The sequence below is a fragment of the Diorhabda sublineata genome, chromosome 3, assembly GCF_026230105.1.
Source record: "Diorhabda sublineata isolate icDioSubl1.1 chromosome 3, icDioSubl1.1, whole genome shotgun sequence".
Taxonomy (NCBI): domain Eukaryota; kingdom Metazoa; phylum Arthropoda; class Insecta; order Coleoptera; family Chrysomelidae; genus Diorhabda; species Diorhabda sublineata.
Window position 1 is genome coordinate 15,077,341 of NC_079476.1, and position 27,825 is coordinate 15,105,165.

A 27,825-nucleotide genomic window follows, 5' to 3' on the forward strand; every position below is an offset into this window, starting at 1 on the left:
GCAGCAAAAAGGTAAGTTTTATCTTAAAAATACCTTAGACAAAAATTGTAGATCATAAAAGAACAAAAAATGTGTTATAACTTTTTTTCTATTTTCTCCTTAAAACCAGCTCAACATCAACTTTTGCAAAGTGTCAAAATCATGTACTACTTCTACACGCAATAACTGGCGGTGACACGACATCTGTATTTTATAGTTTTCAAAATATATGAAAAATAAGATTTAGTTCAATATGCTGAAATTTTTAAAAACAGTAATTCAACTCGACAAGAAGTTATTACCAACGGCATTCGCTTTCTTCTTTCTATGTACGGACGTCCTAAAAAAACTACCTGCTTAGAAAAGTATCGATATGCATTTTTCGTTAAAAATACTAAAAGTAAAAAACAAGTTCAATAGGCTTGTCTTCCTCCACCCTCAGTTACAACTCATCAGCATCTTTTTCGGGTGTATTATCAAGTTCAAGTATGGCTTGGTTATTAGCTAAACTCTACAGACTGGGGTTAAAAGTTGGTCAACAGTGCATTAGAACCCATTCAAACTTTACTCCCACCTGCGCCAGAAACAATGTTGAACATAATTTTTTGCAACTGCACAAAGGGATGTGGTTCAAAAAAGTCTGACTGTTTTGTTCCTGGCACGTACACCTTGTCAAGGCCGGTCGTACTCAACAATGGAGGGTCCGTTCGATTCCAACGAGGCCTCATGCGATACATCGCTATTGACTCAATTTCCATTCACTCAGAATGAGGAGAAGAAGAACAAGAAGAAGAATTTGAAAGTTACGAGTCGGACGATTAAATTTCATAACTTTTCTTTTTAATTTAATTTCTTTTTAATTTCAATTTCTGCTAATTTTAATTATTTTGCAATAGTTTCAAATTAAGCATGATCACAACAGACATGTAGTATAGAAAATATTTTTAACATATACTAAAATTCTAGAGATGTATACGAGAATATATTGACAAATTCGTAGCCTACTATAGAACCAAACGAAATTTCAATGTCAAAATATTTTATTACTCAACATGTTATCCTCTTAATTGGATACATTTATTACGGTGAACCTGCAACGTCTTTAGACCTTTCAAAAAAAATGTTTCTTCCTGCTCTGCAAACCAGAACTCCACAGCCTTTATTACCTTCTCTTTGAAAGAAAATTTTTGATCTTCTAAACTTTTTTTCAGTTGAGGAAAGAGATGATAAGCGGACGGAGCCAAATCTGGTGAATAAGGGGGGTGTTCTAGTAACTCAAACCCAAAATCACGAATTTTTTGCATTGCAACATAAGATTTGTGTGCAGGGACATTGCTGCAAAAACAAAACACCTTTGGATAGCTTTCCGCGTCTTTTCTCTTTAATTTTTTCCAGTAGAGTGGTCAGTAATGTCGAAAAGTAATCTCCAGTTATTGTTCTACCCCTATCCAAAAAATCAATCATGATTACTTCATGGCAATCCCAAACAACTGAAGCAAGAACTTTTCCAGCAGATTTTTGGAGACGAAACTTCTTAGGTCTTGGAGAACCAGAGTGACGCCATTTCATAGATTGTTGCTTTGTTTCTGGATCGTAGAGATGTACCAAATTCTCATCCATAGTAACAATTTGGTTTAAGAAGTTTACATCGTTTTCAAATCTAACGCGATGTTTCTACCCTTGTACGCTTTTGGTCAACATTCCCAAATATTTGGGGTTCCATTTTGCAGCAATTTTTCTCATGTCCACATTGACGTGAACTATATGATGAACGCGTTCGTATGAAATATTCAGTGCTTCAGATATCCGTTTTAGCCCAATTCGACGGTCTGATAAAATCATGTCATGAACTGCATCGATATTTTCAGGGACTGACACAGAAACTGGCCTTTCGGATCAGTCATCATCTTCAATGGAAAATTGACCTCTTTTGAGGCTTGTAGTCCAATTTTTCACGGTCTCATTCGAAGGACATTGATCACCAAGTGTATTAAGCATATCTTCGTAAATCTGTTTACCTCTTAACCCTTTTAAATACAGGTACTTGATGATGGCTCAATACTCCAATTGTTGATTTTCACATCTTTTTTCTTTTAATTTATTGTGTAACTGTGGTTTACTTTTTTTACGTCAAACTTTACATTGACACTTCTAATAAGTTATTGTTGGTTGCTATAGTAATTATCATTATTGAATCATTATTGAAAAAAATTATCTTATAAAATGACATCCATAGGCGGATGTTCCTTAAAATTTTATATTACACAATATCAATTTAAATCAGACAAAATGAACCTAGCAGCACATGTCAGGATTTTCTATCGCATTTTCACAAAAAACGGTTTTACTAGTGATTTATCCGTTTGTTTTTAACAGGGATATCTCTTAACAGGAAGTTTTTCCATTCAATTCGTCTATAGCTGCAGATATGTCAAAACAAATTTTGGGGATTATTAGGAAAAAATTAATCGATTTAACCAAAACCATTGGCTTCAATGGACGTCAATTTATGTCATTTAGGGTTATTTATCATTTCATAAACCAATTATTATGATAATTGTCAAGAAATAATGAAGACAATATTATTAAATAAATTTATATTCATATTTTTCTTGTTTTTTTCTCTCATTTTATAAATTGAGATCTTTCTTAATATTGATGCGCTATAGTCTCTAGCGCCGAGAGTACGACGACTTTTTTACTTTTGATAAATTAAACCAATAAGAACAATGTTTGATGATATGACATTTTTTTCAATAAAAACAAAATTCATACAATAGAGGATTATGTTAAACAAAAACAATTTTTTTATGTACCAGTGTTATTTTTGCAAGACAAATGTTCTCGTAAATTATGTTTTTCAATAAAGTTGTTTGTAATAGTTTATGAACAATAATGATAAATTTAAAAATAAAAATTTTAAGTTATGGTGCAACTATATACTTCTAATCAAGCCCTTCGTAAATCTAACCTAACCTAATAAAAATAAGATTACTAGAGAATTACACCACTTCATTGTCCCACTTTATTAATAAACTTTCTGTAAAAATTATGGAGAAACCAAAATTACTTATTTTACAACCCAATATATAAGCTTAACACAAGGATGGTCCCAGAAGTACCTGATCCAACAAAGGAAACAAAAAATCTTGGAAAAAATCTCCTTTTCGCCCCAAATACTTTTCCTAGCGATGTTCAATAAATTCAATACACTTTTTATAATAAGAATCGTCCAGCTCTTCAATATAACTTTTAACTGCCAACATTACCTCTTCATTGTTGGTAAATCTTTGACCACCAAACCATTTTTCCAACTCGGAACAGAAAATAATCCGAGAAGGCCGAATCTGGCGAATATGGTGCGTGTGGTAACACTTCTAATTTTAATTCATTAATTTTGACCATTGCAATAACGGATGTGTGATCTGGTGTATTGTTGTGATGAAACAACAGTTTCTTCTCCGCTAAATGCGGCGTTTTTTTTTGTTTTCTTCGCTCAAACGTTCACATAATACTCACCGTTGATAGTTTTTCCTTTTTCAAGATATTTAATGTCTGCAGATGGAACGGTCTTTGTCTTCTTTGGAGCCGGCTTTTCCTTTTCAGTTCATTGTTTTGATTTTTCTTTTGTTTCGGGTGTGAGGTGATAAACGCACGTTTCATCCATGGTTTTGAAACAGCGCGAACATTCGGCTTTATTTCTGTGCAACAATGCCAAACACCCGATGGAAACATCTTCACGACACTGTTTTTGTTCCGTTGTGAGCAAACGCGGCACCCATCTCGCGCACAGCTTCCCCATGTACAAATTTTCAGTTAATATACGATGTGTCGACTTTTTGAAATGTTTACTATGTCTGTTAGCTCGCCCAGTTTCAGTCAATGATCATCTATTACCGCTTTGTGAATTTTCTTTAATATATCTGGAGTCGTCACTTCACTTGGTCGACCACTGCTATGCTGGTCTTCGCAGGTCGTATGGCCTCGTTTAAACTGTGTTACCCAATATTTTACTGTTGATAACAAAGGAAGAAGCAGTCTCACCCAGATTAGAAGCTAGTTCAGCTTTTATATAAGTTGGGCTAATGCCTTTCAAATAAGAGTATTGTATCACAAAACGATGACCAATTTTTTCCAAGTTTACAACTTTACTGAAAACGTTCACTACTGATGGCTGTAAAATAAATTCTAAACTTAAATTATATGCTTTATAGATAATTATATATTAGTATAGTATATTACCAATCAAAAAAAACTTTCGTATTATGATAAAAAATCTATGTTATCAATACTCACAATATATTGTGTGAGGTACAGCAATATAGCCACAATTGATTCTACTTTGAGAATTTCTTGAAAAAACATCATTGATTTCAAAAATAGATTTAAAACGAATAAAATGTGACAACCAATACACCAAGTAATCATCAAAATTTGAACGCCAAATATGTCACCAACAGTTTCTATTATATCGCATATGTCGTCATATTTTTTCAAAAGAAACAATATATCATTTTTTAGAATTCTTATAACATATATTTCCCTCAAAAAAACATGATTTTTCGTAGAATAGGATGCTAAGCTTCTATTTAAAATGGAGTTTATAAATTGGACCATGATTTTAATTCTGTGCGTGTAAAGATTGAACTGTAGCGTTAAAAACATCATCGTAGAAATCGTAAAAAAAGAACACATTTGATTGAAGATTTGAATAAATCCACCAGATTTATATCTGAATGAATAAATGCTGTAGATATGTATACAGATACAAGTTTTGAATATTATTAACGCACGAATAGTGAGTTGTTTTGACTCGTAGTTAAGTTTTTCCTGATATCTCTCTTGTAGCTGATTTTCCAGAAGTTGTAGATTATTATCCAGAACTAATTGATTTCCTCTTTTCAAAAACACTCCAAAAATTATAGCAGCCAGCTTATTGAGAAAAATAGTGAAATGGATTATTACCAACAATAACTTTGAAGTTGATGTCAATAATGGCCAGATATCTAACAGATGTAAATAAACCTCAGATAAAACAGTAAAAACCAGTAACATAGATAACATTATACAATATATCAAATAAGCTTTTGGTAATTTTTGGTCGGTCAAAATATTCGACGTCGATAAACCCGAAATTAGAAAACAAATATTCAAAATTTTTACAATCTTGAGGTTGTTCCAGACAGTTTTTGAGAACGATTTATATACGTTTTTCATCGTGTTTATTATACTATGAATCTTCTATACAACTGAATCGTACACATCAATCTTGTTTCTAAATCCACGCACCAATAACTATACAAATATACTTAAAATGATTGAATTATCAATATTTGAAATTGCGTGCACGTTTTAATAAAATTAGTAATTAGTTGATTGTATTGTTGATCGATAAGTAAAACACAAATACAGATTTTATTATCTAATATACCCGCCCAATTGACATGATAATTTATAGATTCCTTTCTTAAACTTTCAAAAGCTGTTCCCCTGTCTGCTAATATCTGTTCTTTCGATAAAAATCATCTTACATGCATGCATTTTTTTAGATGTGAGATAACCAGAAATAATATCTCTTATTATATATGAATTTTTCCTTCGGATCATTGTAATAATTCTCTACGTTTATTATTCCACCTGTGTGAAGGAAATATCTTAACAAAGTTCTTCTCGAATTCCAATGAACTTATCCAAACATTTGTTGATCCGATTACTGGACTCTAGTTTGCTTTGGAGCCGAAGTATAGAGTACGTACAATTCATTAGTTTCTTGTTTCGATTCATGACATGGTCATACACTCGAGTATTTTCTACAGTTATGAAACAACGCATTGCTCATCAAAACAGTTGGCGGAAAGAACCTTTGGGCATACAGGCCTTCTTACAGGCCCGTCGTGACTCTCTCAAAACTACCAAAGGTTGATGTCTTTGAAAAGGCTAATCAGACACCTTGACTTGAGCCTTATAACTTGACAATGTCTTTGTACCTCGAACGTATGAGTAAAAGGCACTCCACGATGACGTGATCACTATAGTGTAGGGATAATGCTATAGATGACTTGTCTTGTGAAAAGTCCAGCTACAGACGAATTTCATGCCTGCTTAAGTTTAACCTAAATTGGTAAAAGAATCAGAAGGTCCATCTGTATAATTATATCCCTACTAGTAATAGCCAGTACTGTATCCCAATAGACATTTAAGTAGGCGAGATAATTAGAACATATACAAAAAACAAAGTAGGAAACACTACAGAGTGGAAGACATTGTTGGAAATATGGCAGAACAGATGGACTGACATATACAATATAGACCAAAAAATTAACTCTCTTAACTATTATTCGACACAGCTTATGACGGGCCACGAATAATTTGAACAGTATTTTCATCACTTTATAATCAGGATGGATCCATCTTGCCAGTATTGTTCTAAATATCACGATTCAAATGTCACAAATGAAACACCGAACAGATGGATGTCGAAAGCAGATTGCGAGTAAAACTAAGACCAGAAAATATAGTATAATTGATGCTTAAGAACTAGGAAACATGGAATACCGATGAAACCATCTTCGCTTTTTTGGGATCAGTTTCGCCCTCAATCCAAGGCTTAGACTGCTTTTTTGTTTCTCGAGTATATTGGTGAATGTATGTGTCTTTTTTGATTATTTATCAGTCGACTCATTTTCCTCAAACCTCATCAATTAGAAAATGTTCATTCGAATACGCTTTTGGTCCAAATAGCAAACATGACACCCAATATGAGGATATTTTTCGTATGTACAAAGGTCGGTATAAGTCAGGCTACAAATTTATATTAAAAATGAGTTTATTAAAATAAATTATAAAAGAGATTCGGAAAAGGGTTATTATACGTGTTCAAATTTATGCCCTTTATCTTGATCAATGCGTTTACGGCAATGTTTCTCTACGGGTAGGCAGGTCCGACAAAGCCGTCCGGGAAAAGTTTCAAATTCTTCTTCAATTACAGTTTTGAGGTCGAGAAACGGGTGTAGTCTTCTTGCGGAACCGCGGCTCTTGAGAAGGCCTTGCAGGAAGAAATCAGGGTATCAGCTCACTTGAGATCATCTGCCTATCCATTCTCCAAAATTAACATTAAAGTACCCCGTACACATAATACGTAGTGCGGCGAAACTCCATGTGTTGTATCGTTGTCCTCTTACCTAAGCTAATTTTCGAGCATTTCCAGATAACTCGGCCCACACCCACCCCCAGGCAGGTGTTAGTCTTCATCAATGAAGACGCTAGGATTCTTGTCGTTCCAGTACACGCAGTTATACCGATGGTCCGTAACGTTCAGCTAGAAAGTTGCTTCATCTGACCACCAAATAGAATGCTGGCATTGTGGATCATCCTGACTGCATCCGAGGTACCTCTTTCAAAATTACAATTTGCGATCGAAATCATTCTCGCAAAGTGCGTGGAGGAGACACGGACGGTAAACTCGATAGTGCATGGCTTTCGGCATTCGTCGAAAGGAATGATAGGATAAGTTCTTACGGTAGCCGCACTGCAGATTGGCTCGGCTCTTCAACTAACGCCAGTGCCACTGTTTTCATATTTTCATTAGTTATAACAGATACCGGTCATCCAGAACGCGGCGCGTCGGCAATAGAGACTGTTTGAAAGAATTTCTTATACGTTTTACACACTGTTGAACGATTTGGTAGCGGCGAGTTCGGAAATTGTTGTTGAAATTCGGTAAACATTGTTTCGAAATCCGCGCTCGTACGCAGATACGACGTAACAAAAAAACTATTTTTGAAGCGTGAACTTGTATCAATTATTCATTTTGAAAACACGTTTATTCGACGAACACCTGTTATCATTACTAAGACGCAACTGTTTGAAGAACGAGCATGCTTCGATTTCAACACTTTCAGCAACGCATTCTTCAGCTTCTTCCATCTATCTATGACGCCTCTGACTGTCGTAGTTTTTTGCCGCGGTGAAAATAGCTGGAATTTTAATGAGAATCCACTGAAGTCGCAAACTCTTGTAGAGTTGTGAGAAAAGCTTGATAGCACACTTTGAATTAAAAATGCTTGATGAAATTAATTCATTATAACATTTATTGAGACAAAATTACATTTTCGTATTATGATTCGAAATATTATTCGAATTGTAATAATATAATAAGATGTGTAGCAACACAGCCGACAATTACTAGAAGCATATGATAATCTATCGAGAAAAATCCTGTGGAAAAATTAATATTCTTGCCATGAATATGTTCTGCCAATATCATCAGCTCTTCTCTAACATTTTTCTGGTGTTTCAAACTTTTCAAATTTGTTGTGAAAGTGAGCAGTAATTTGTAACTAAGACTTGATATTTTCTTTGCTTCTAATGATGTATTTCCACAAGATAAGGATAAAATTATGATGAGAAGCTGAAACAATAATAAGACGTGAATTACTAACCATAACCATTACTTCAAGTAAACCAATCAAAATCGTATCAATTGCAACCTGATTAAACGATGTGATTACTCCTGATTATTAAGATAACTATAGTCCAATTGTGTAACGAGCTAAGTACATTACCTGATGTAAGCAATAACGATGAGGTACACTAGAAAAAATATAGAAAAAAACTCATAAATCCTACACGAAAAACATTGCTACACTGTAAAATACCAGTCAGATGAAGAACCATTACAATTAAACTTTTGTTTAAAGAATGGAATAAACGAAAACCTGCTAACTACAGGAGAATAAAACTGCTGGATATAACGACGAAAATCATCACAAAAATTATCACATACAAAATTAACTCGATCACAACATTAGGAGATGTGTTGCAAGGATTCATTTCAGGAAGATCCTTTATATATGCAGTATTTATCCTTCGACAACTGGTTGAGAATCTAACAAACTAGCTTCATTAACCTCACAAAAGTGTTTGATCGAATTAAACTGGAAGATGTTATTCACCCATTGTACAAAGTACATACCAGACAACCGGAGTATTAGCGGTATGAAAATGATCTTCAAAGATTATTAAAAATCTTTAATCTCACAAAACTAAACAACTTTTGAAGACACCAGAGATGAATATTCTTAGGCGGATCTTCTTGCAAACACCACTAGAGCGAAAAATAAGCGAAAACATCAGCTGATGATGTGACGTAGATAACAAAATCTCCAATTGGAATACGGAGTAGAGTTCGACCACGAAAGAGGTGGAGTGACAATCTAGGAAAGAATGAGGAAAGATACTAAAAAAAGTAACAGTAGATTTATTTGGAGAGATACTTATTATAGAAGTAAAAAGAAGAAGAAATGAATATAAATAATTCTTTATGTTTATGGGGCGTGAAATTTAATGATAACATACATAGACTAGAGAGCTAGATATATAAATAGAAATTCACCTTTCGAAATGTGAAAAAACGCGTACGTCCAATAAATTACCGAAAATTCGGTGGGGGCGTCATTGGAGTGGTAACTTAGTATCTTCGGTGTGTCATTCCTAGTTACGGCACAAATAAAGAAATCCTCTATTATAAACAATGGGATTACACAGGGATCGCTGCTTGGACCCACCCTATAGATCATCATGTATGATAATTTAGTGCATACTGAAATGCCTGAACGAATAATTCTCTGACGATATAGAGCTTGCGACTAACAATCAGTTGGATTAGGGAAAAGCTACTTTTTTAACGCCAGTAAAAACTGATTTAAACTATGGTCTTTAATATAGGAGATTATCGTCCAAAGTGATTAAAAAAACAAGCCTAAAAATAGCATTACGGTAAATCTGTCAAAAATATAGGTATGAATTTAAGAAATGAATATATTACATCGGTTTTTGATAAGTGTGCAACTACATACATACACTACCGATCAAAAATCTTGGCTCACCCCATAATCCATTCATTAAATTTCAAAATGATACACTTAGAAATTTTTCTTTCATATTATCAAGATAAGGCTGAAATGGTGTCATACAAACCAAAAATAATTGTGTATTACAGTTTTTCACTTTATTCTAGCGAATTTTTATATTTTTGCTATGAGTGTGACAAATTCAAGCTTATTATTAAGTTATTAATTATTCTTTAACTGTGAATTATCTTCGGTGTTTATGATTGTAGTTTAGTCCTAGTTAGCCCTGTGTTACACAAGAATGTACAATGATTTAAACTTTTTGAACCAAAACATGTTTATCTGAAGTATACGAATTGTTTTTGGTTTGTAAATTGGGCTTTAATCGTAAGTCTTCATAGTCTAAGTAAAAGTAACCGTACCATTGCCGTCGAATCAAAAGTACCCAGATGTACCATGGACTACAACGTGAAATAAATTGCATTCATTAGGGGCTTTGGCGATAAAAAACTTTCAGGAAAGTCTCGAAAAACTACGATCGCTGAATATAAATGTATTGTATTATTCAGTAAACGTGATCGACGAGCTGCATTTAAGTATTTCTACAGCTAAAGAGAGAAGCTGGCCTTTTGGAATGAGGCAGTGAAGAAACCTCTCTTAAGACGTCAAAATAAAATAAAGAGGTTACTGTGAGCTGAAGAGAATGCAAATTGGACACATGAAGAGTGGAAGAGTTTTATGGAGTGATGAGTCGAAATTTGAGGTTTTTATACTGTTTGTGCGCTAGTCAAAGGAAAAACGCTTGCTAGATACTTGTACAACTCCGACTGTGAAACATAGCGAAATCTCGGTGATGGTTAGGGAATGTTTTAAAGAGAGGGGGACTGGAGATGTGGTGGAAATTTAGAAAAAACTTATCTTCCAGCATGATACCAAGCATTACCCGCAGCTGCGCAAAAGACTATTTCAAAGAATTGGAAAGGAAGAATGTACTGATCTAATTGAGTTTTTGTGGGACGAATTTGACAGGGATGTCAGAAATCAGTGTCTTTCTTCCGTTTCACATTTTTGAGATATCCTCAAAACGAACGGAGCTAAATAGACGACGATAATTTGTTAAAATTGTTACAGAGATTGCCAAAATATAGCGCATAAATAATAAAAGCCAAATCGATGCATCAAAAATTTAAATACGAACAATTACCCAATTACAGACTGTTATTTGATTATTACTATATTTTGATCAATATATATTTTTTATAATATAAATATCGAAAGCAATCTTATTGTTTTTACTTGTAGTGTATCACGCAAAATATAGGGTATGCAAAAACTTTTGGCCGGTACCTAAAGTAAATATGTACAGGTGAAGTGTAAATAACAAGTACTTACCGCATAATCTACCATTTGGAATATCAAAAATACAAAAGTCAGTTGTTCACGAAAATCAAAGCTTATCAGTTTTATAAACATTTTAAAAAATATGTTCGAAGTATTTAAAATGTTGACAACAACATTACAAACAATAAGAAATATCTGAAAACCATATATATCACTAACCATAGTTATAGCATCACAAAGATCATCGTATTTTCTAAGAAAAAATAAAGCATCGATTCGATCTGATACTATATTGATTATTCCTTCATTAACATGAAAATGTTTGTAGATTTTGAAATGTATTACTTTAAATAAACTTCTTATTCTCAAAGAATGAAGATGAATTTGCATTGTTGATAATACCAGAATAAAATAGAATGGATAATGGATATAAAATGTTATAATCGGTTCCATGTTTTCAGGTTTGAATATTATGCTAAAAGAAATTGTGAATATATGTATTCCAGCTAAAAATGAAAAATTCGTAACTAATTGGAGAGTTAACTTGTTGCTGTCGTAAGTGATATCATCTTGAAATTCTATTTTAAGTTGTTTTTCCAAGTTGTCCAAGTGTTTTATTAAATATATCAATTGTTTCCTCTTAATAAAAGTTGAAAAAATGATCAAAATAACGTTAGTGAAAATTAAACAAATCGTTGTTACAACTGTTGCCACCTTAATTGTTAGTGCAACGTTCACAATAAAATACTTAAGTTTCACATATAACAGTGTCGATAAAATTATTAGAATCGAAATACACAAAAATGATGCATAAATTAGGTAAAATACTGATAAACCCTTGTAGTTATATAAATTAGGTATTTGAATGGCGAATATTTGGGAAATTACTTGAAGCACACGTACACTTTTTAGAGAACCCCATAACGATTTCAAGCTATTTCCGTTTTCCATTACCTGAAGCAAATGATATAAAATGATAATAGAAAAATGAAATTTTCAATCTTTTTTTCTTTCAATAAGCAGTTACATGAATCAATTTCGCTTTTCATGCTGTTAAAAGATTCAGTGATGATTTTTTTTAATTAAAGAAATTTTTATAAATTTTCACTTATCTATACTGATATTTACCTCTTCTTGTTAATTGAAGCATGCACTGAATGTTTCTGGAAACGATAACTTCCTTATCTCACCTCTATTTTGTGTTTAATGTACGTAATTAGTTATGAAAAGTGCGATATTGTTCAACAATCATAATATTGTTGTAATAATGTAATCATTTGCAAATTACGAGACTTGAAAAATATCGCTCTTTTCATTAGGTGTTGGTTACAACATTTTATCTAATTTCGCGCTTTTTTAATATTTAATAGAATCTTCAATAACAATGATAATATTAATGTGGAATCAAATGGTTTTAGAAGTATTGTTACTGTAGAAGCAAACAACGATTTTACAAAATAAGTCAAAAGTAAGTACTAATTACAGATAGCGAATCAGATTTGATTCCATTTGAGGTAAGAAAGTCGGCAAATATTACAGTGGGTGGCTTAATACCTTAGAAATATTTAGAATTAGATACACACTGGCCTACAAAAAATTTGAAAAATGGTGCGAATTGAATAATACAAAGAACATCAACGAAAAGATACTACTTGCTTATTTTGAAAATTTAAATACATTAAAGGCATCGACATGGACTACATATTTAATGTTGAGATCGGATTTCACCGTGCACAAAAATGTCGATATCAAGAAGTTTTTTGATGGGCTGAAGAGACGGATAACATGCAAAAAAATGTAAGATTTTAAAGGAGAATGTAGAAAAATTTGTGAAAGAGGGTGAAGACTAAATTTCTATTTGCAAAAGTACGACTTAATTTACATTATGTTCCTGGGACAAGAAGACGTATTTGATGAAGGCACTTTTTTCAAAATTACAACTCTAGAAAGCAAAACACACGTTATTCGTGAATTTGTGGTCATTGCTGGAAATATTGCTGGTGTCAATCTTATTGACCTCCTCAAAAAGTATAGAAAGTATAGATATTATAATGGAAAATGTGGCCTACAACCCATGGGCATATATACCATTGCAAAATCACCAGCAAAGATGGCTGAGTACCTGGGTCTACTACTGGTAAAGGATACACAGGACATTATTTCAAACGTTCGTCAGGGTCTCTCCTTACCGACTTAGGGGCGGACAATCTAAAAATAAAGCAACTCGGAGGATGGAAATCGAACAGTGTAACCGAGAGCTATGTTAAGAGTTCATTCAAAAATATGAGGAAAATTTCACAACATTCTCGGCGAGACCGGAATATGAAGATATCACAGCTTCAAATGAAATTAACATTAGACAAGAAGTTCAAGAGAATATTCACCCAGAAAATGGACTTACTTTAAATAACTGTGTCTTTAATAATGTTGTTTGCAATGTTTATATATCTTAAAATACTATTGAATTAAAATAATGAGTTAATTGTCAGTTTAATTGATGAAATAATTGTCAGCTTTTACAACAATGAATAAACTATTCTTTGACATAAAGTTTTTAAATAACTACCTTTCATAACTGATATATGAAGGTTATGAAAAATGTGACGGTTGCTAATGTCAAGTAGTGACCTAAAGTGTCACGGAGTTAGATAATTGAACTTTTGTCCAAAAGATCTAGAGTGTTCTAATTGTTATTAACTGGAGTTAACTTCAACAACCACCCGAATCTATTGGAATTTACCTTAAAAACTGACAGCATTTTTGACATTCAGACAGGAAAAAAGTTTCTTTCATTGCTCAATAAGCTAGCAGGTGAAAATACGGCAAAGCAAAACAAAATGATCTGGCCAAGCTTGTATTCACTCAATCGCTAGCAGAGCCAGTCATCTAGCTCCAGTCATCTAGCTACGGACATGCCAAAACCCCCTTTGATAAAAGATTCCCGGACTGAGCGGCGGAAGTAAAGATTCTCGTTGGGTTATCTTGGGGCACGCGGAAGTCGTTTTCTATAGATACGATAGGAGATATTGAATAGCGAGACGGGTGTTATAAAATATTTTATTTCAATATTATTATATTTATTTATTATCACAGTGCTTTTTCTGTCAGTTCCTTCAATGCACCGCTTTTCCTTTCACAGCTACAATACGCTCAAATCTTGTTCCATGCAATGCAGATTTGATTTGTCACACGTTATTACCTTTTTTTATAAGTTTGGGGCATTTGCATTCGTATTCAAAGTGTAAATACATATATTTTTACCGCTTTGTTCGACATTAATATCTGTTTTTGACGTTGAAAGGCAACCCGAACGTGAATCATATTCAACATCTTCTCGGTCATTTTGAAAACATTCATTGCCATATACTTGTTTCAATAATTATAGGTTTGAGCAGGAGATTATGATGTGAAATACCGTCCATATTGGTCCAGAATAATAACAGAGAAAGAGAAGTACTATTGAGTACAACTATTGGACAGCCAGCATATTGGTCTATTATGCACGAAACATATCGGATTCTATTGTGTCCCCAAATGCACTTCTCGCGGGCGACATTTTTATGACCAGACGTAGAGCAACAACTCTTAAGTCAGAGCAGTTTCCATTTATAATCATGATAACTAATTCTATCAAACGATTCGCCTGATATTTTCGACGTCTACTTCATGTCTTATATATTTGTTTTTTTTTGTAGCTTTTATATATTTTCGAATGGTAACAATGTTGCCATACTATTTGTTATGAATTTGATTATCTGCTTTCGAATCTTTAATAGCTGGAAGTTTGAATGTGTGAAAAATAAGTGAAAATATGTGGAAAATAAATGAGGGATGTCGTCTACAAAGGGAAAACTGAGGTTCTATTTGGATTTAGGTCATTTTACATATGAATAGTCAAAAATGATGTTAGACCAATGTAATTACTGGTAATTACATTGCTAATATATGATAGACAACCCATCGCTATTACTTTTCACACTCCTTAAATGTTCATTTGAACTTAATTCTCTCAAAAAAAAACATTTACCTGGAGAATCGAGAAGTGGAATTCCCTACTATTTGTAGAGAACAAAAAATTAATATTTCGATAATCAATAGAAGTATTGCTGTTAAGTCCATTTTCTTCTAGTTCCTATTTCCAAATTAAATGCTACATACTGTAATTTACGTATACTTACTATGTTTTTTCACTTTTTTTCAAAGTTAATGGTATAAAAACCATAACTTCCTCAAAACTAATGTATTTCTTGGGATATAAGCTGAGACATCATCATCAAAAAAATACTTCTATTGTTGCTAGTCACGATAGACTTATTACAAACAAATAATGTACTTAGCATAATTGAATTTTAAATGATTTAAGTAATATTGGTTATTAAATTATTATGACTTAATTAATGGATTGATGTGCATGGACAGGGAGGTATACAATTTTTGGTTATAAAACATGATTTAGGATATTTATTTCTGTTAAACATGTGTTAGGTTGTTTTTGAATGGTCTTATCAGAAAGCTTGGCGTGAATTATTATCATTTATATAAAATTCTCGTATCACAATGTTAGTTACCACACTACTATCCATTTTTGATACTCTAAAGGGTAAGGGTTGTCCTGACATTTTCTTTTGGACATTATTTTATAATGTGGCAATAGAAAATACGCACAAACCTAAATTTTCACCCTCCACGATGTACCTTTATTTTTTATTTTTTAATTATTAACTTTAGTTATATTGGCAAGACTTTTTATTTTGTCATGACTAAGAGTAAAAAAAATCATATTACTCTGAATTTTTCACCCTTCTACGATCAACACCTATTTTTCCATCGCGACTTTTACCTTTTATTCTTTCATCCATAGATCCCCAATTGGGTTGCAAGATGGCAATCGAATATATTAATTGTAGTACAATAGATTCTTATTCAGAGTTTATAATTTCAATTTTCTTTTAACTATGATTTTTTTTCTCAATTTAATTTTATATTTTACCCTCACCGGTCGACAACTGATCAACTATTAATCGTTCAGTTGTCCTCGCGAGGTGTCTGCTGTTCTCACCTATCATCCAGCAAAAGTCACGAAGTAGGGATGAGAACGAAGTCGGTCTCCTATCTTATTTTGATTTTTTTTGTGAAGCTCTCATGTTAATTTCACTCTCATCGCAAATTCATCATTAATTTTCAGTGCAATAATTATTTATTCATAATTTATTAATAACTGAAAAAACACTTGTATGAGCTCACGCGAACCATGGCCATTATCGTACCTATACATATTGAGAGACAGAAAGAGAGAGAAATGCTTTATTGTCAAAAATTGTTAAAATTTGTAGACAAAAGATTTTAAAAATTAAAAAGCAAACATAAAAATATCTGAATAAAGATACAAATATAATAAAATTTCAGTATACAGAAGAAAAACACAAAGAATAACAAAATTATAGGTAATAGTAATAGGTAATAATTAGTATATAAGTCCATAGCAAAAATTAAACCATACCCGGAATTAAATATTATTATTAAAATAGAAGTCGTTTACAGAGTAGAAAGCACTTTCCAGTAAATATGTCCTCAAATTATTGCGGAATGCGGGAAAAGATAATATCGATTTGATTTTAATTCGCAAGTGATTGTGTATTTTTTGCACTGTAAAATATTGAGCCCTTAACTAATTCTGAACGTGGAGTAGGTAGGTGAAGGTCGTGCTCCGAGTTCCTAAGTGGATAGCCGTGCAACGATCTTTCTGAAATTGGAGAAGCGGGTTTACGAATTAGGCAAACGAATTCAAAGATGAATAAGGAAGGAAGAATCAGAATTTTTGATTTTCTAAAAAGTCCGATTGTTTAGTCCGAGTCAAATTTGCTCAAATTGAGTCGCACCACACGTACCCCAAAAGGGAAGGGGCATATCGGAGACTCAATAAGGACATAATAAACTACTGAGGAGGTGATAAGTTCAATTCTTTGGAAACTGATCTCAGCGCAAAACAGGGGGAACTTAATTTTTTAGATAAGGCGGCAAGATGTAACTCCCATTTCAACAAGCACTAAGAATTTTACAGATAGAACGACGTCAATAGTGGTGTTATCTAATAGAAAAAGCTGCAATGTATTTTCATGTGATTAGTGATTAGGTCACTAGATATGGTCCTATGAAGTGCCGTGAGATCAGGGTGGCTCCAAGAGAAACTAGTATCGTCTGCGAATAGACATATATTACCACTTATAAACAGAATATACAAAATAGGGCCTAAACAGAGCATTAAGGCACTCCACATTCTATTGGCTTGCAAGAAGACATCGTTGTGTCTCTTGTCTCAACCCTTATAAGCTGACTTCTGTTGGTAAGATATGACTTAAAACATGCGAGATGTGTTCCCTGAAACTGTAGTACTGCAATTTGTTAATTGAAATATTATTATTATTAACACAATCGAAAGCCTTAAAAAAATCACAGTGGAGTGGATGGTTGTTTAGGCTGGAGTAAACATTATGTAGGAAGAAGAATATAGCATCATTTGTGCATTTGTTATTTAAAAACCCAATTTGATGGGTAGAAAGTATTTTATATTTAAACAGAAAAGCCTCTTTTTGAACAATCTTTCTTTGATCTTAGATAACGTGGGAAGGAGTGCAATCGGGCGATAATTAAATGCTTGGTTTTTATCTCCTCCTTGAGTCTCAGAACAATCAATTCTAGATTCATGCAAGATATAAGAACACGAAGATCAGACGAACAAATCTAACAAAACAATGCAGATGCGTGTGTAAGCAAAGCGCAGTTACGTGTATCACAATCGCAACAGGCACGAGATGAACAAAATCAACAGAGACAATTAAAACGATTATAACGTGCAGATTCATAATCTATAGACGTAGATGAATTGACCAACAAGTGACCAGACGTCCCGTTTTGAACGGGACTGTCCCTTTTTATAGTTACGTGTCGCGGTGTCCCCGAAATGAACTCTAGGACGTCAAATTGTCCCGTGTTCTGAAACCGTATGTGCAAGCGAAAATTTTAGATCTCCAAGACCAACCAGGTGAAACTTGTCAAGTATTTAAACTAAGTATTGACAGATAATAATTTGACAAAAAGTCGTGGCATGTGTTAACGAAATTACTATCATCTCTGAAAAAAACATTGATAAGTATTGGATGTGGAGCCCTTGTATATTACAATGTAATAAAAGCAGCTGCAGATAGGCTACCATTAGATTATGAAAGCATCATTGTGAAGATATTATTAATTTTTTTATATTTACACGATTCGAATTGAAGCTCTGAAGGAGTTTTGTGCCGAAACTGAAATGGAATATCAAAAAATGCTCGGCTATAGTAGAACCAGGTGGCTTGCTCTTTTGCCTATCTTGGAAAGGGTTTTAAAAATTTATCAGCTATTAAAAAACTACTTTTTGAGCATTGAAAAATGTCCCCTGTTACAAAAAATTTTTTTGAAGATCCCACATCCGAATTGTGTTTTCATCAAGCTATATCGAAACTGGAATGTCAGACGGTATCAACAATTGAAGCTGCAAAAGAAATTAATCAATTAAAATACAATTTCATTCAGAAACAGACCAGTCAGTTTCTTCCATTTATAATCCGTCAATCAATAGTGAAATCGAAAGATAATGTTATTGACATAGATGAAGAGTTTGTGAAAAGAGCGGCTACAGAATTTTATGGAACAAGCCGTGAATATCTAGAGCAGTGGGCTTGTTTTCTTACTAAAGAAATGGAGATATTTTATTAGGCAGATTTAAAAAACGTCCCCGCATGGGAAGACGTTAAAAAATCTCTGGATGTATTAATTGAAAAGGAATATATTGACTGTAATGAAGATGCAAAAGTTTTTGACGAATTTTCGTTTATTTGTAACTACATTTCATCGCAGAAAGTATTTGAATGAAATAATCTAAATGTTTCCACGGAAACTCGTTGGGTAGAAGTATTCAAACACTTTCAAGCCAACAATCTTCAGCTTCAAAACTTTCCTATTTTAATTGAATAAATTTTATGTTTGCTTGCTACAAATGCTCCAGTAGAAAGAGTATTTTCTATCATGAACAAATTGTGGCCGACTGAGTAAACCCAGCTACAAATTTCAGTTCTAAGGGCGATGTTGATCATTAAGGTGAATATAAAAAAAAACACGCCAAGAGTTACCTTCGTAATTAAAATCGTCACCAGCTATTTTAAAGCAAATTTGTTCCTTTGATAAATATAAATATAATTAAACGTTTCGGGTATATATTTTTTAATTTGAAAATTTTAAGTTTCTGAATAAATAACTTTAAAAAGTGTTTTTTTCTTTGTTAATTAACATAAATAAACCAATGTCCCGTTTTGAGTCAAAAAATAAATGGTCACGTTAAGTATGAGCCTAATGTATGACGCTTATTCCAAAGTGGTTATTGGACAACTATGTAGCATGTTCTCACATAATTAATAGTAAAAATATGAAAAATTATTTTTAATGTTTGGACAGTTATCAAGATTTGTAATATAAAATGTATTCGTTACTTTAATAAAGAAGAATTTATTAACTTATGTAAAGCATACTTTCATTGTCTACAACGCATCCGATTATAAGTATATCTCTATACATTGATAGTAAGTTAGTTATTTTTATTGACCAAAAAAAATATTTCCTAAATATAATTTATATGGCGAAACAACGATTTCATAATTATCATCGGCGTTTTTATTAATTAATTAATTATTCGTTTTGGTTTTCAGGTAGTAACGATCTTCGACCGTCGAACAATGTCAATAACTACTCATTAGATAGAAAGCTGAGATCGTCATGTCCTTCGTCAACTTGTTCACCCCCGTTAGCGATGAGCTCACTTTCTTCGTTGCCCCACAGTCATAAACTCGTTAACTATGACAGTTTAGAAAGTGTGAGGAAATCTCCGATGTCAAATGCAGATAGTTCTGGACCGTAAGTGAATTTGTACATATCTATGAACTTCGCCCATTAACTATTTATTCTCAGACCAAGCAGTAAGCGTCTTATAAGTGATTTTTGTCATAGTTACTTTTTAAAACTAATGATCTAAGGAAGTATTTGTCCTATCATTGAATCCCAAAAATGATATTAGAAATGCAAATGAACAGAGAAGGCTGAATTTTTGAAATGACCACCGAATATTAACACTCAAATGTTATTAACGTGGAATTATACAAAACTTTCTATTCCAAAAAAAAAACACATCTGTTCACCAAATGCCTCTTCTTTGTAAGATAATAAATTGACCACGAGATTGTAAAAAGGTTATTAAGGTAGGTAGAAATATTACAAAATGGACAAATATGTTCTTGCATCTTTAATATTTTCTACTTCATTGTTGATGCAGTTGCACGAAAATTTATTGCAAATACAGTATGAACACTAAAAGTTTGGCAGTTCAAGTGATTGTGAACTAGGTTAGTTTTAAATATTACTTTGGTACTTTGAGACCAAGCAAATATTTTTAGTAAGTAGTTTCGTTATTCAGGTTATTTTTTTCTAATTAGATATTAGAACACTACGGTGCCTAAATTAAATTGTTAGTTTTTGTTATGCTTCTCAAGTTATTAGTCACTATTTTACATAAATCTGGCAAATATGTATATAAGTTTTAATTTTTATTCATATTAGTACATAAAACAAAGTCGAGTGTGTTCGAACTTGAGAAATATTGGATAGATTTCTATGGTTTTTCATTTGTTGTATTTGTCTTCGGCCCGAATAGCAAAGTTTATATTAAAAAAATTAGTTTTGGTACAGGTTTTGTAACTTTTGTTCAAAATGCTACATCAGTTTCGACCACAGAATATGCCGACATAATTTTCTGTTCTGTATTGGTAATTTTAGAGCTGCTGCCAGAAAATATCACAGGAGATTTCTTGATCGTCGAACCCCAAGTCATCCAGCATTTGGGTCAGGGACAGAACGATATGCAGATGGCATTATTTACGTTATTACTATGAAACCTAAAATATGTACTAGACAACGTTGCTATCCGAGAGATGTATTTTCGGCATCATGGGGCATCCCCCACTTTTTACTGATAGTGAAACAACATCTAAATAATGTGTTTATGGCAACAGGTGAATAGGACGTGAAGGTTAAATTTCATGGCCTTCAAGATCCCCTGACATCAATTTCGTTCATTACAAACAAAAATTAATCGATAGAATTATACTTTTCTGTAATAATATTAGAAACGATATGCAACATAAATGTGTAAAGACTGCTGGGATTAATTTGGAGAATTATTATTCTCATAGATGATACTCTCTTGAACGTAACAATTTGCCACCGTTTGCCATAATGGTAGCAGACGTACGTCTAACCGTGTGCCCCGTATACCTCTCAGAATTCTCTAATTTAAGATACTTAGTCTGTACTTACGTTTAGGGGGCGTAATGATAAATATTGCTTCACTAAATGCACATAATTAATCCCATCACAATCGACAGTAAAACGTCGAGCTTTTAATGTCTTAGATGATCGAATGGTAATAGGTGATATGTTTCCTTTTTCCTTGATATCATGTAAGTCTATATCATATATATATATATATATATATATATATATATATATATATTATATGCGTGATAATGGGAAAATGTCAATAAATAAGTACACAGTTTAGTAATGAAAAAAATAGTGTGACTTCTGGCATTGTTTTGACTGCACAAGTGATTCAATGTCAGGGTTGAAATTTGATATTTTGAGTCTTAAGTCCCTTTCCACATCTAGTCTGTTCCTATACTTGTTCTTGATATACAGCAAAGTTGAAAAGGCACGCTCACAAAGATATATTGTTGAAAAAACTATTAAGAATCTCATTGCTTTTCCAAATAAACCTGGATAGCTTGGCTTAACATTCAGCCAAAATGAGGTCAAACTTTTCTCCTTAAACATCGTTTTCATGATGGAGTCACATGATAACTCAATTAAAGCATCTTCCTGAGAAAAAAAAACAGATTGATAATAGAATATATATATATATATATATATATATATATATATATATATACATATATATATATATACATATATATATATATATATATTTACTCTTCAGACGCCCGCTACAAACGTACCGATTTGGTCTGAACGGCCAAACTTTCAGGCCAAATCGTTACGTGTGCACTGGGCCTAAAAGCTGCAGTAAGTATATCAACCAGCTAACAGCTGTTCTGAAAGTAACGAACGTAAATAGCTAGGCATTGAGAACGTAAAATTCAGAAAAATATGTAACAAATTGGAACCTTTCCCCTTGACAACCAACGGACTTCACAATGTAGAAGCAACTTTTTATGATCGCTTCCCATTTCAACACACATTACAGTGAACAACCTAGAGTTTTTAGATTGTGCTTTGATTAGGTTCACAATTTTTGTCTTCAAGTGTGCTTTTGAGGTCTGGGTTCATTACCTTGACCGCTAATGCCTCCCTATGAATGCTATAATGGTTCCATTCAACTAACGGAGCTACTTTCTCGACTTTAGCTACTAGTCCTGTAAATTTTCCTGACATAGCATGAGCTCCATCGGTTGTAAGCCCGACACATTTGGACCAATTTATTCCATTTTCGTGGATAAAACTATTCAATGAGTCAAAATTGTCTTGGCTTGTTGTACTGGTCTTTAGTGACTGGCAAAATAAGATTTCTTCATCAATTGCTCCATTGAAAGTAAACCTTACAAAAAATGATAAATTAGCATTGTCAGCAATATCTGTACTTTCGTCCAATGGTAAAGAATAAAAATCACTTTCTTTCAAGAATTCTACGTTTCACTGTAGTGTTTGATAGGGATATTTTACCTATCTGTTGACCTGCTTTTTCGTCAAGCAGAAGTGCAGAAAATTTTTTTATTACCTTGCCCCAACGACTCATTCTCCGTATTTGACCGAGTCGAAAATAGTTCTGTTTTCTTCTTTTGAAAATATATCAAAAGTTTATTTGAGCATTGGGATGTTTTGTTGAAATGTGCCTTTGAAGTTTTGAGGGCTTCATACTTTCATTTGCCAAGGTTTCAAAACAAATTACACATTCAGGGAGAGGTTCTTCATCGGTACCAATGAACGTAAACCCATATTGGAGGTATTCAGAAGAATATTTTCGAAAAATCTTGTTCACTTTTTTAACATTTGATGATGTTTGAGGCACTATAACGTCTTTACTAGGAGAAGGACGATTAACCTCACCTTCGTTAGTAGATTCCTGTTTTCTCTTAACACACGACCCAGATTTCAGCCAATTCTCCATCGTCGTAAATAGTCATAACACTACTTCACTATTTTTAAACCAAAACAAAGCTAGACAAATAAATTATCAAGTCACTGCCGCGTGTTCTTACGTGAGCAAATGCAGTTGCCAGACTGCGTGAGTGAACAGAACAAATAACCAAGACGAGTGACAGAGCGAGGCCTGTGGTTGCCAGATCTTGCATGGCAACTTTGCGCTACTGTTTTTTGTACATCATATGTATTGCAAATAATTATTGGAAAGTAAGAACTGGCAAAAATTGCACCAAATATTTGTTGTTACAACCCACTAATACAAAATTACTTCGTTATGACCAAATGTGATGCTGAAGAATCAGTAAATTTTTGTATTTTTTTACAAAAGCCTTTCCACGACCCACCTAAAATCCGCCCGCGACCCACCGGTTGGGAAAAGCTGAGCTAAACCATTCCGCATACTACCTTTAAGGAAAATACACTATGTCCGGTGCATCTGTGCATGTAAAACGTCGAGCTATTACTGTCTTAGATGGCCGAACTGTAGTAAACAATATGTTTCTTTCTCCCTTGATATCATGTAAGTGTAAATCACATAATTCATATCTCCTGCAAGAGTCAAACATTCCGCATATCACCTTCAAGGAAAATGCGCTATGTTCGGTGCATCTGAGTATGTAAAACGTCGAGCTTTTACTGTCTTAGATGGTCTAATTGTAGTAAGTAAATGTTTCCTTCTTCCTACGTCATTCTTGCTTCATGAATGCATAAACTTTCACAAGGGCTTTTATGTCAACTCCTCCGTTTATTCATATCAGTCATTTTTTTATATGTAAGTTCCGAGTTTTGGAGTACTAGTCTTAATTTAGCTTTACTTGTCAAATAATATTGAAGCTCATTTTCGAACGAAGCACAAGCAATTAATCTTATGTGACTTTCCAACGGAAGGTATAGAATTATATCGTCACGACCTCAACAATTCAATTAGTAGTTCTTATTTGCATTTTTTGTTATTTTTAAATCAGTATTTATGTCATTTCCAGTTCTGTCAAAAAAAAATAGTTTAATGGTCTTCAAAATACTTGCTTCGCCGTCGTCGTGCTGGAAAAATCGCGCGTGTTTTAAAGACCCTAATATCCACTTATAGGTTAATATACTATTTTGTGATCACTGTGAAGGTGAAAGGTTTATAGTATCACTATTTTCTGTAAATAAGGTCATTTTAAATAGTCACATAATATAAGACTTAATTACAATGTCTCTACAAGAAAGTATATTATTTTCAGGAATAAACTCTCCTACCGACTTATATCAGCTTCAAATCACAGCAGTATGATGGATTTGACGCCATCCCCCTCAGATTCTGGTATATCAGAACTGGAAGCAGCTCTTAGAGATCGAGACTCAGAACTAGCTTATCTCCGTCAAACGATGGAACACAACGAACAAGTTATTTTCAGGTGATGTGACTTTCTTTGTTTTATCTTGCCTGCCATGTATATGCAATGTGTTTCCGAATAAGTGAAACAGCTTTTGTAAAAGATAAAAGATTCTTGAATTCAACTTTTATTTTTCCAGATTTTGCTCCGCTTGACAAAAAACTAATTTCTAACATAATTTCAGATTTGAAAAATCAAGTATAGGGGTGGCTGTTGTACCTTGGAAATAGTCTACCTTGAAACGATTTAAATTTAAAACTAGTGTCTCCATCTATCAATCCTTTGATCTCAATTGACGAGTGTATTTACTCTTCATAGTTGTATTCTAGTTTACAGTGAATCGGTTGCGCTTTGAAGCAGTAATACGGAAAAATTGTTTTAATTCATTAAAGTAGATATTTTTAAAATAATATTTGAGTGAGATTTTTCCTAACGGCAAATGATTGGGGATAAGTGGTGTTTTTACTTACATCTTGCGACTATTAGTAAGTAATTATGAAGTGTTTTTTGTTTTGAACATAACCTCTAAGCTAGAAAATCAATTGACTGGAAAAATTCATCCTCTTGTATCTTAAAACAAAATCACGTCATGTAGCTTGGAACACGTTTCATGGTACGGGAGGTTAGGTTTTTCGTGTTTTTGCAAAGATCGTCATGCCCCGGAGCAAGTCTGATAAGAAGAGAGATCCAATAAGTACTGGTGTCTTAAAAGAGGCCTTAGAGGCTGTATATTATGAGGATCCAGCAATCCTAGGAAGTACAGTACCAGCCGAGAGAGGAGCCCTTGAGACTATGATAGCAGCAGTGCTACTGGAAACTATAGTCCGCCAATGCTGATATCCTCCATAGGTTTTTTTTTTCAAAGACATAAAGCTATTTGCAACACCTCCGGAACAATTGGAGCTGCAACTCCTACTGGCTAGTCAAATAAACAGTTTTGTTATTAAAATTCTCAGACCATTTAATTAAGATTGTCAAATTGTTAAAAGGAAGAACTCCCATTTTTCCATTGAATCAGTCGAAAAAGCATCGGATGCTGGAATCATCATGATGAATTTTCCATCTCACACATCAAACAGGCCTCAACCACTTGATTGAACTTTAAATGGCCCTCTTGAAACATTTTACAGCCAAGGTGTCTTGGCTGTTTAGTAATGGAGAAAAAACGTTTCACATTTACGCAAAGGTTCTCAGAATTGCTTTCACGCCCAGCAATATTTTAAATGGCTTTAGAACACTGAACAGCGGAATATTTTCAGATCAAGATTTTATTCGTTCCTACGTTACGTATCGTAATTTGGGAAATAACATACCACTGCCCAACCTTCCTACTACTGATAAACAGACTCAGTCCTCAACCTTAAATAAAGAAGAAACAGCATATGAACCATCAAAAAAGGATTTATTTCGCGAGTACAACCGTTTCCAAATGCACTACCCCGGAAAATACAAAGAAAAGAAGAAAGACTGGAAAAATGATAGCAACTAACACCCCAGAGAAAGATGAAATCAGGGAAAGCAAGAGCAAAACAATAAAATGGGTAACAAAGACCTGAATTTGGGAAAAAATTCAATTCCAAAAGCTTCGTCGGTCACAGAAATTAAACCAAAAGTTGCAACAAAAAATAAAAAATATTAGGTAGTGGAAACCTCTTCCTAAAGTGAAAGTAGCGTTCCATATGTGTCAACATAGTAATATGACGAAGATAGTGCAGATGAAGAATGCTACTTTTACGGAAATTCAATGAATGCTAATAAAGGTGATGAAAAATGGGGCGAATTTTGCTTAAAAAAATAAGATTTTTATTATTTAAATGCAGAATTTTAATAAATGAAAAAAATTTGTGTTGTTTTTGAGTATTCACAATTTGTTCTTAAGTTGTTAATAAACTCGTCTTTTAATTCTCTCTAGACCTTTCAAAAAAAATGTTTCTTCTTGCTCTGCAAACCAAACCTCCACAGCTTTTATTACTACCTCGTTGGAAGAAAATTTACGACCTTTTAAACTTTTTTTCAGTTGAGGAAAGAGATGATAGTCGTACAGAGCCAAATCTGGTGAATAAGGGGGTCGTTCTAGTAATTCAAACCCTAAATCACGAATTTTTTGCATGGCAACATGAGATTCATGTCCTGAAAAAACAAAACACCTTTGGATAGCTTTCCGCGTCTTTTCTCTTTAATTTTCTCCTGTAGAGTGGTCAGTAATGTCCAATAGTAATCTCCAGTTATTGTTCTACCCTTGTCCAAAAAATCAATCATGATTATCCATGGCAATTCCAAAAAACTGAAGCAAGAACTTCATCAGCAGATTTTTGGACACGAAACTTCTTAGGTCTTGGAGAACCAGAGTATCGCCATTCCCATCGATTGTTGCTTTGTTTCTGGATCGTAGAAATGTACCAAAGTCTCATCCATAGTAACAATTCGGTTTAAGAGGTCTACATCGTTTTCAAATCGAGCACAGATCGAACGCGATGCTTCTACCCTTGCACGCTTTTGGTCAACATTCAAACATTTGGGGATCCATTTTGCAGCAATTTTTCTCATGTCCAAATTGACGTGAACTATATGATGAACACGTTCGTATGAAATATTCAGTGCTTCAGATATCCGTTGTAGCCCAATTCAACGGTCTGATAAAATCATGTCATGAACTGCATCGATATTTTTGGGGACTGACACAGAAACTGGCCTTCCCCATCGATCATCATCTTCAATGGAAAATTGACCTCTTTTGAAGCTTGTAGTCCAATTTTTCACAGTCGCATTCGAAGGACATTGATCACCAAGGGTATTAAGCATATCTTCGTAAATCTGCTTACCTCTTAACCCTTTTAAATACAGGTACTTGATGATGGCTCCTTACTCCAATTTCCAGAATTTCGGTGGACATTCTTTTTCTTTAATTTATTGCGTAACTCTGGTTTACTTTTTTGACGTCAAACTTTACACTGACACTTCTAATAAGTTAT

At 33.4% G+C, this 27,825-nt stretch overlaps 1 protein-coding gene across 6 annotated transcripts in view; it reads left to right on the forward strand.

Annotated features, from left to right (window-relative positions):
• The window catches only part of LOC130442005 (leucine zipper putative tumor suppressor 2 homolog), a 301,746-nt gene that overhangs the window by 265,578 nt on the left and 8,343 nt on the right, over positions 1-27,825 (forward strand). For 5 of the 6 annotated variants that reach the window (XM_056775950.1, XM_056775949.1, XM_056775953.1 and 2 more), the window contains 2 exons: positions 19,913-20,117; positions 24,701-24,874. In XM_056775950.1, the coding sequence (XP_056631928.1) occupies positions 19,913-20,117; positions 24,701-24,874 (379 nt within the window). The remainder of the gene's footprint in view (positions 1-19,912; positions 20,118-24,700; positions 24,875-27,825) is intronic. The other variant, XM_056775952.1, reaches the window with a different exon arrangement.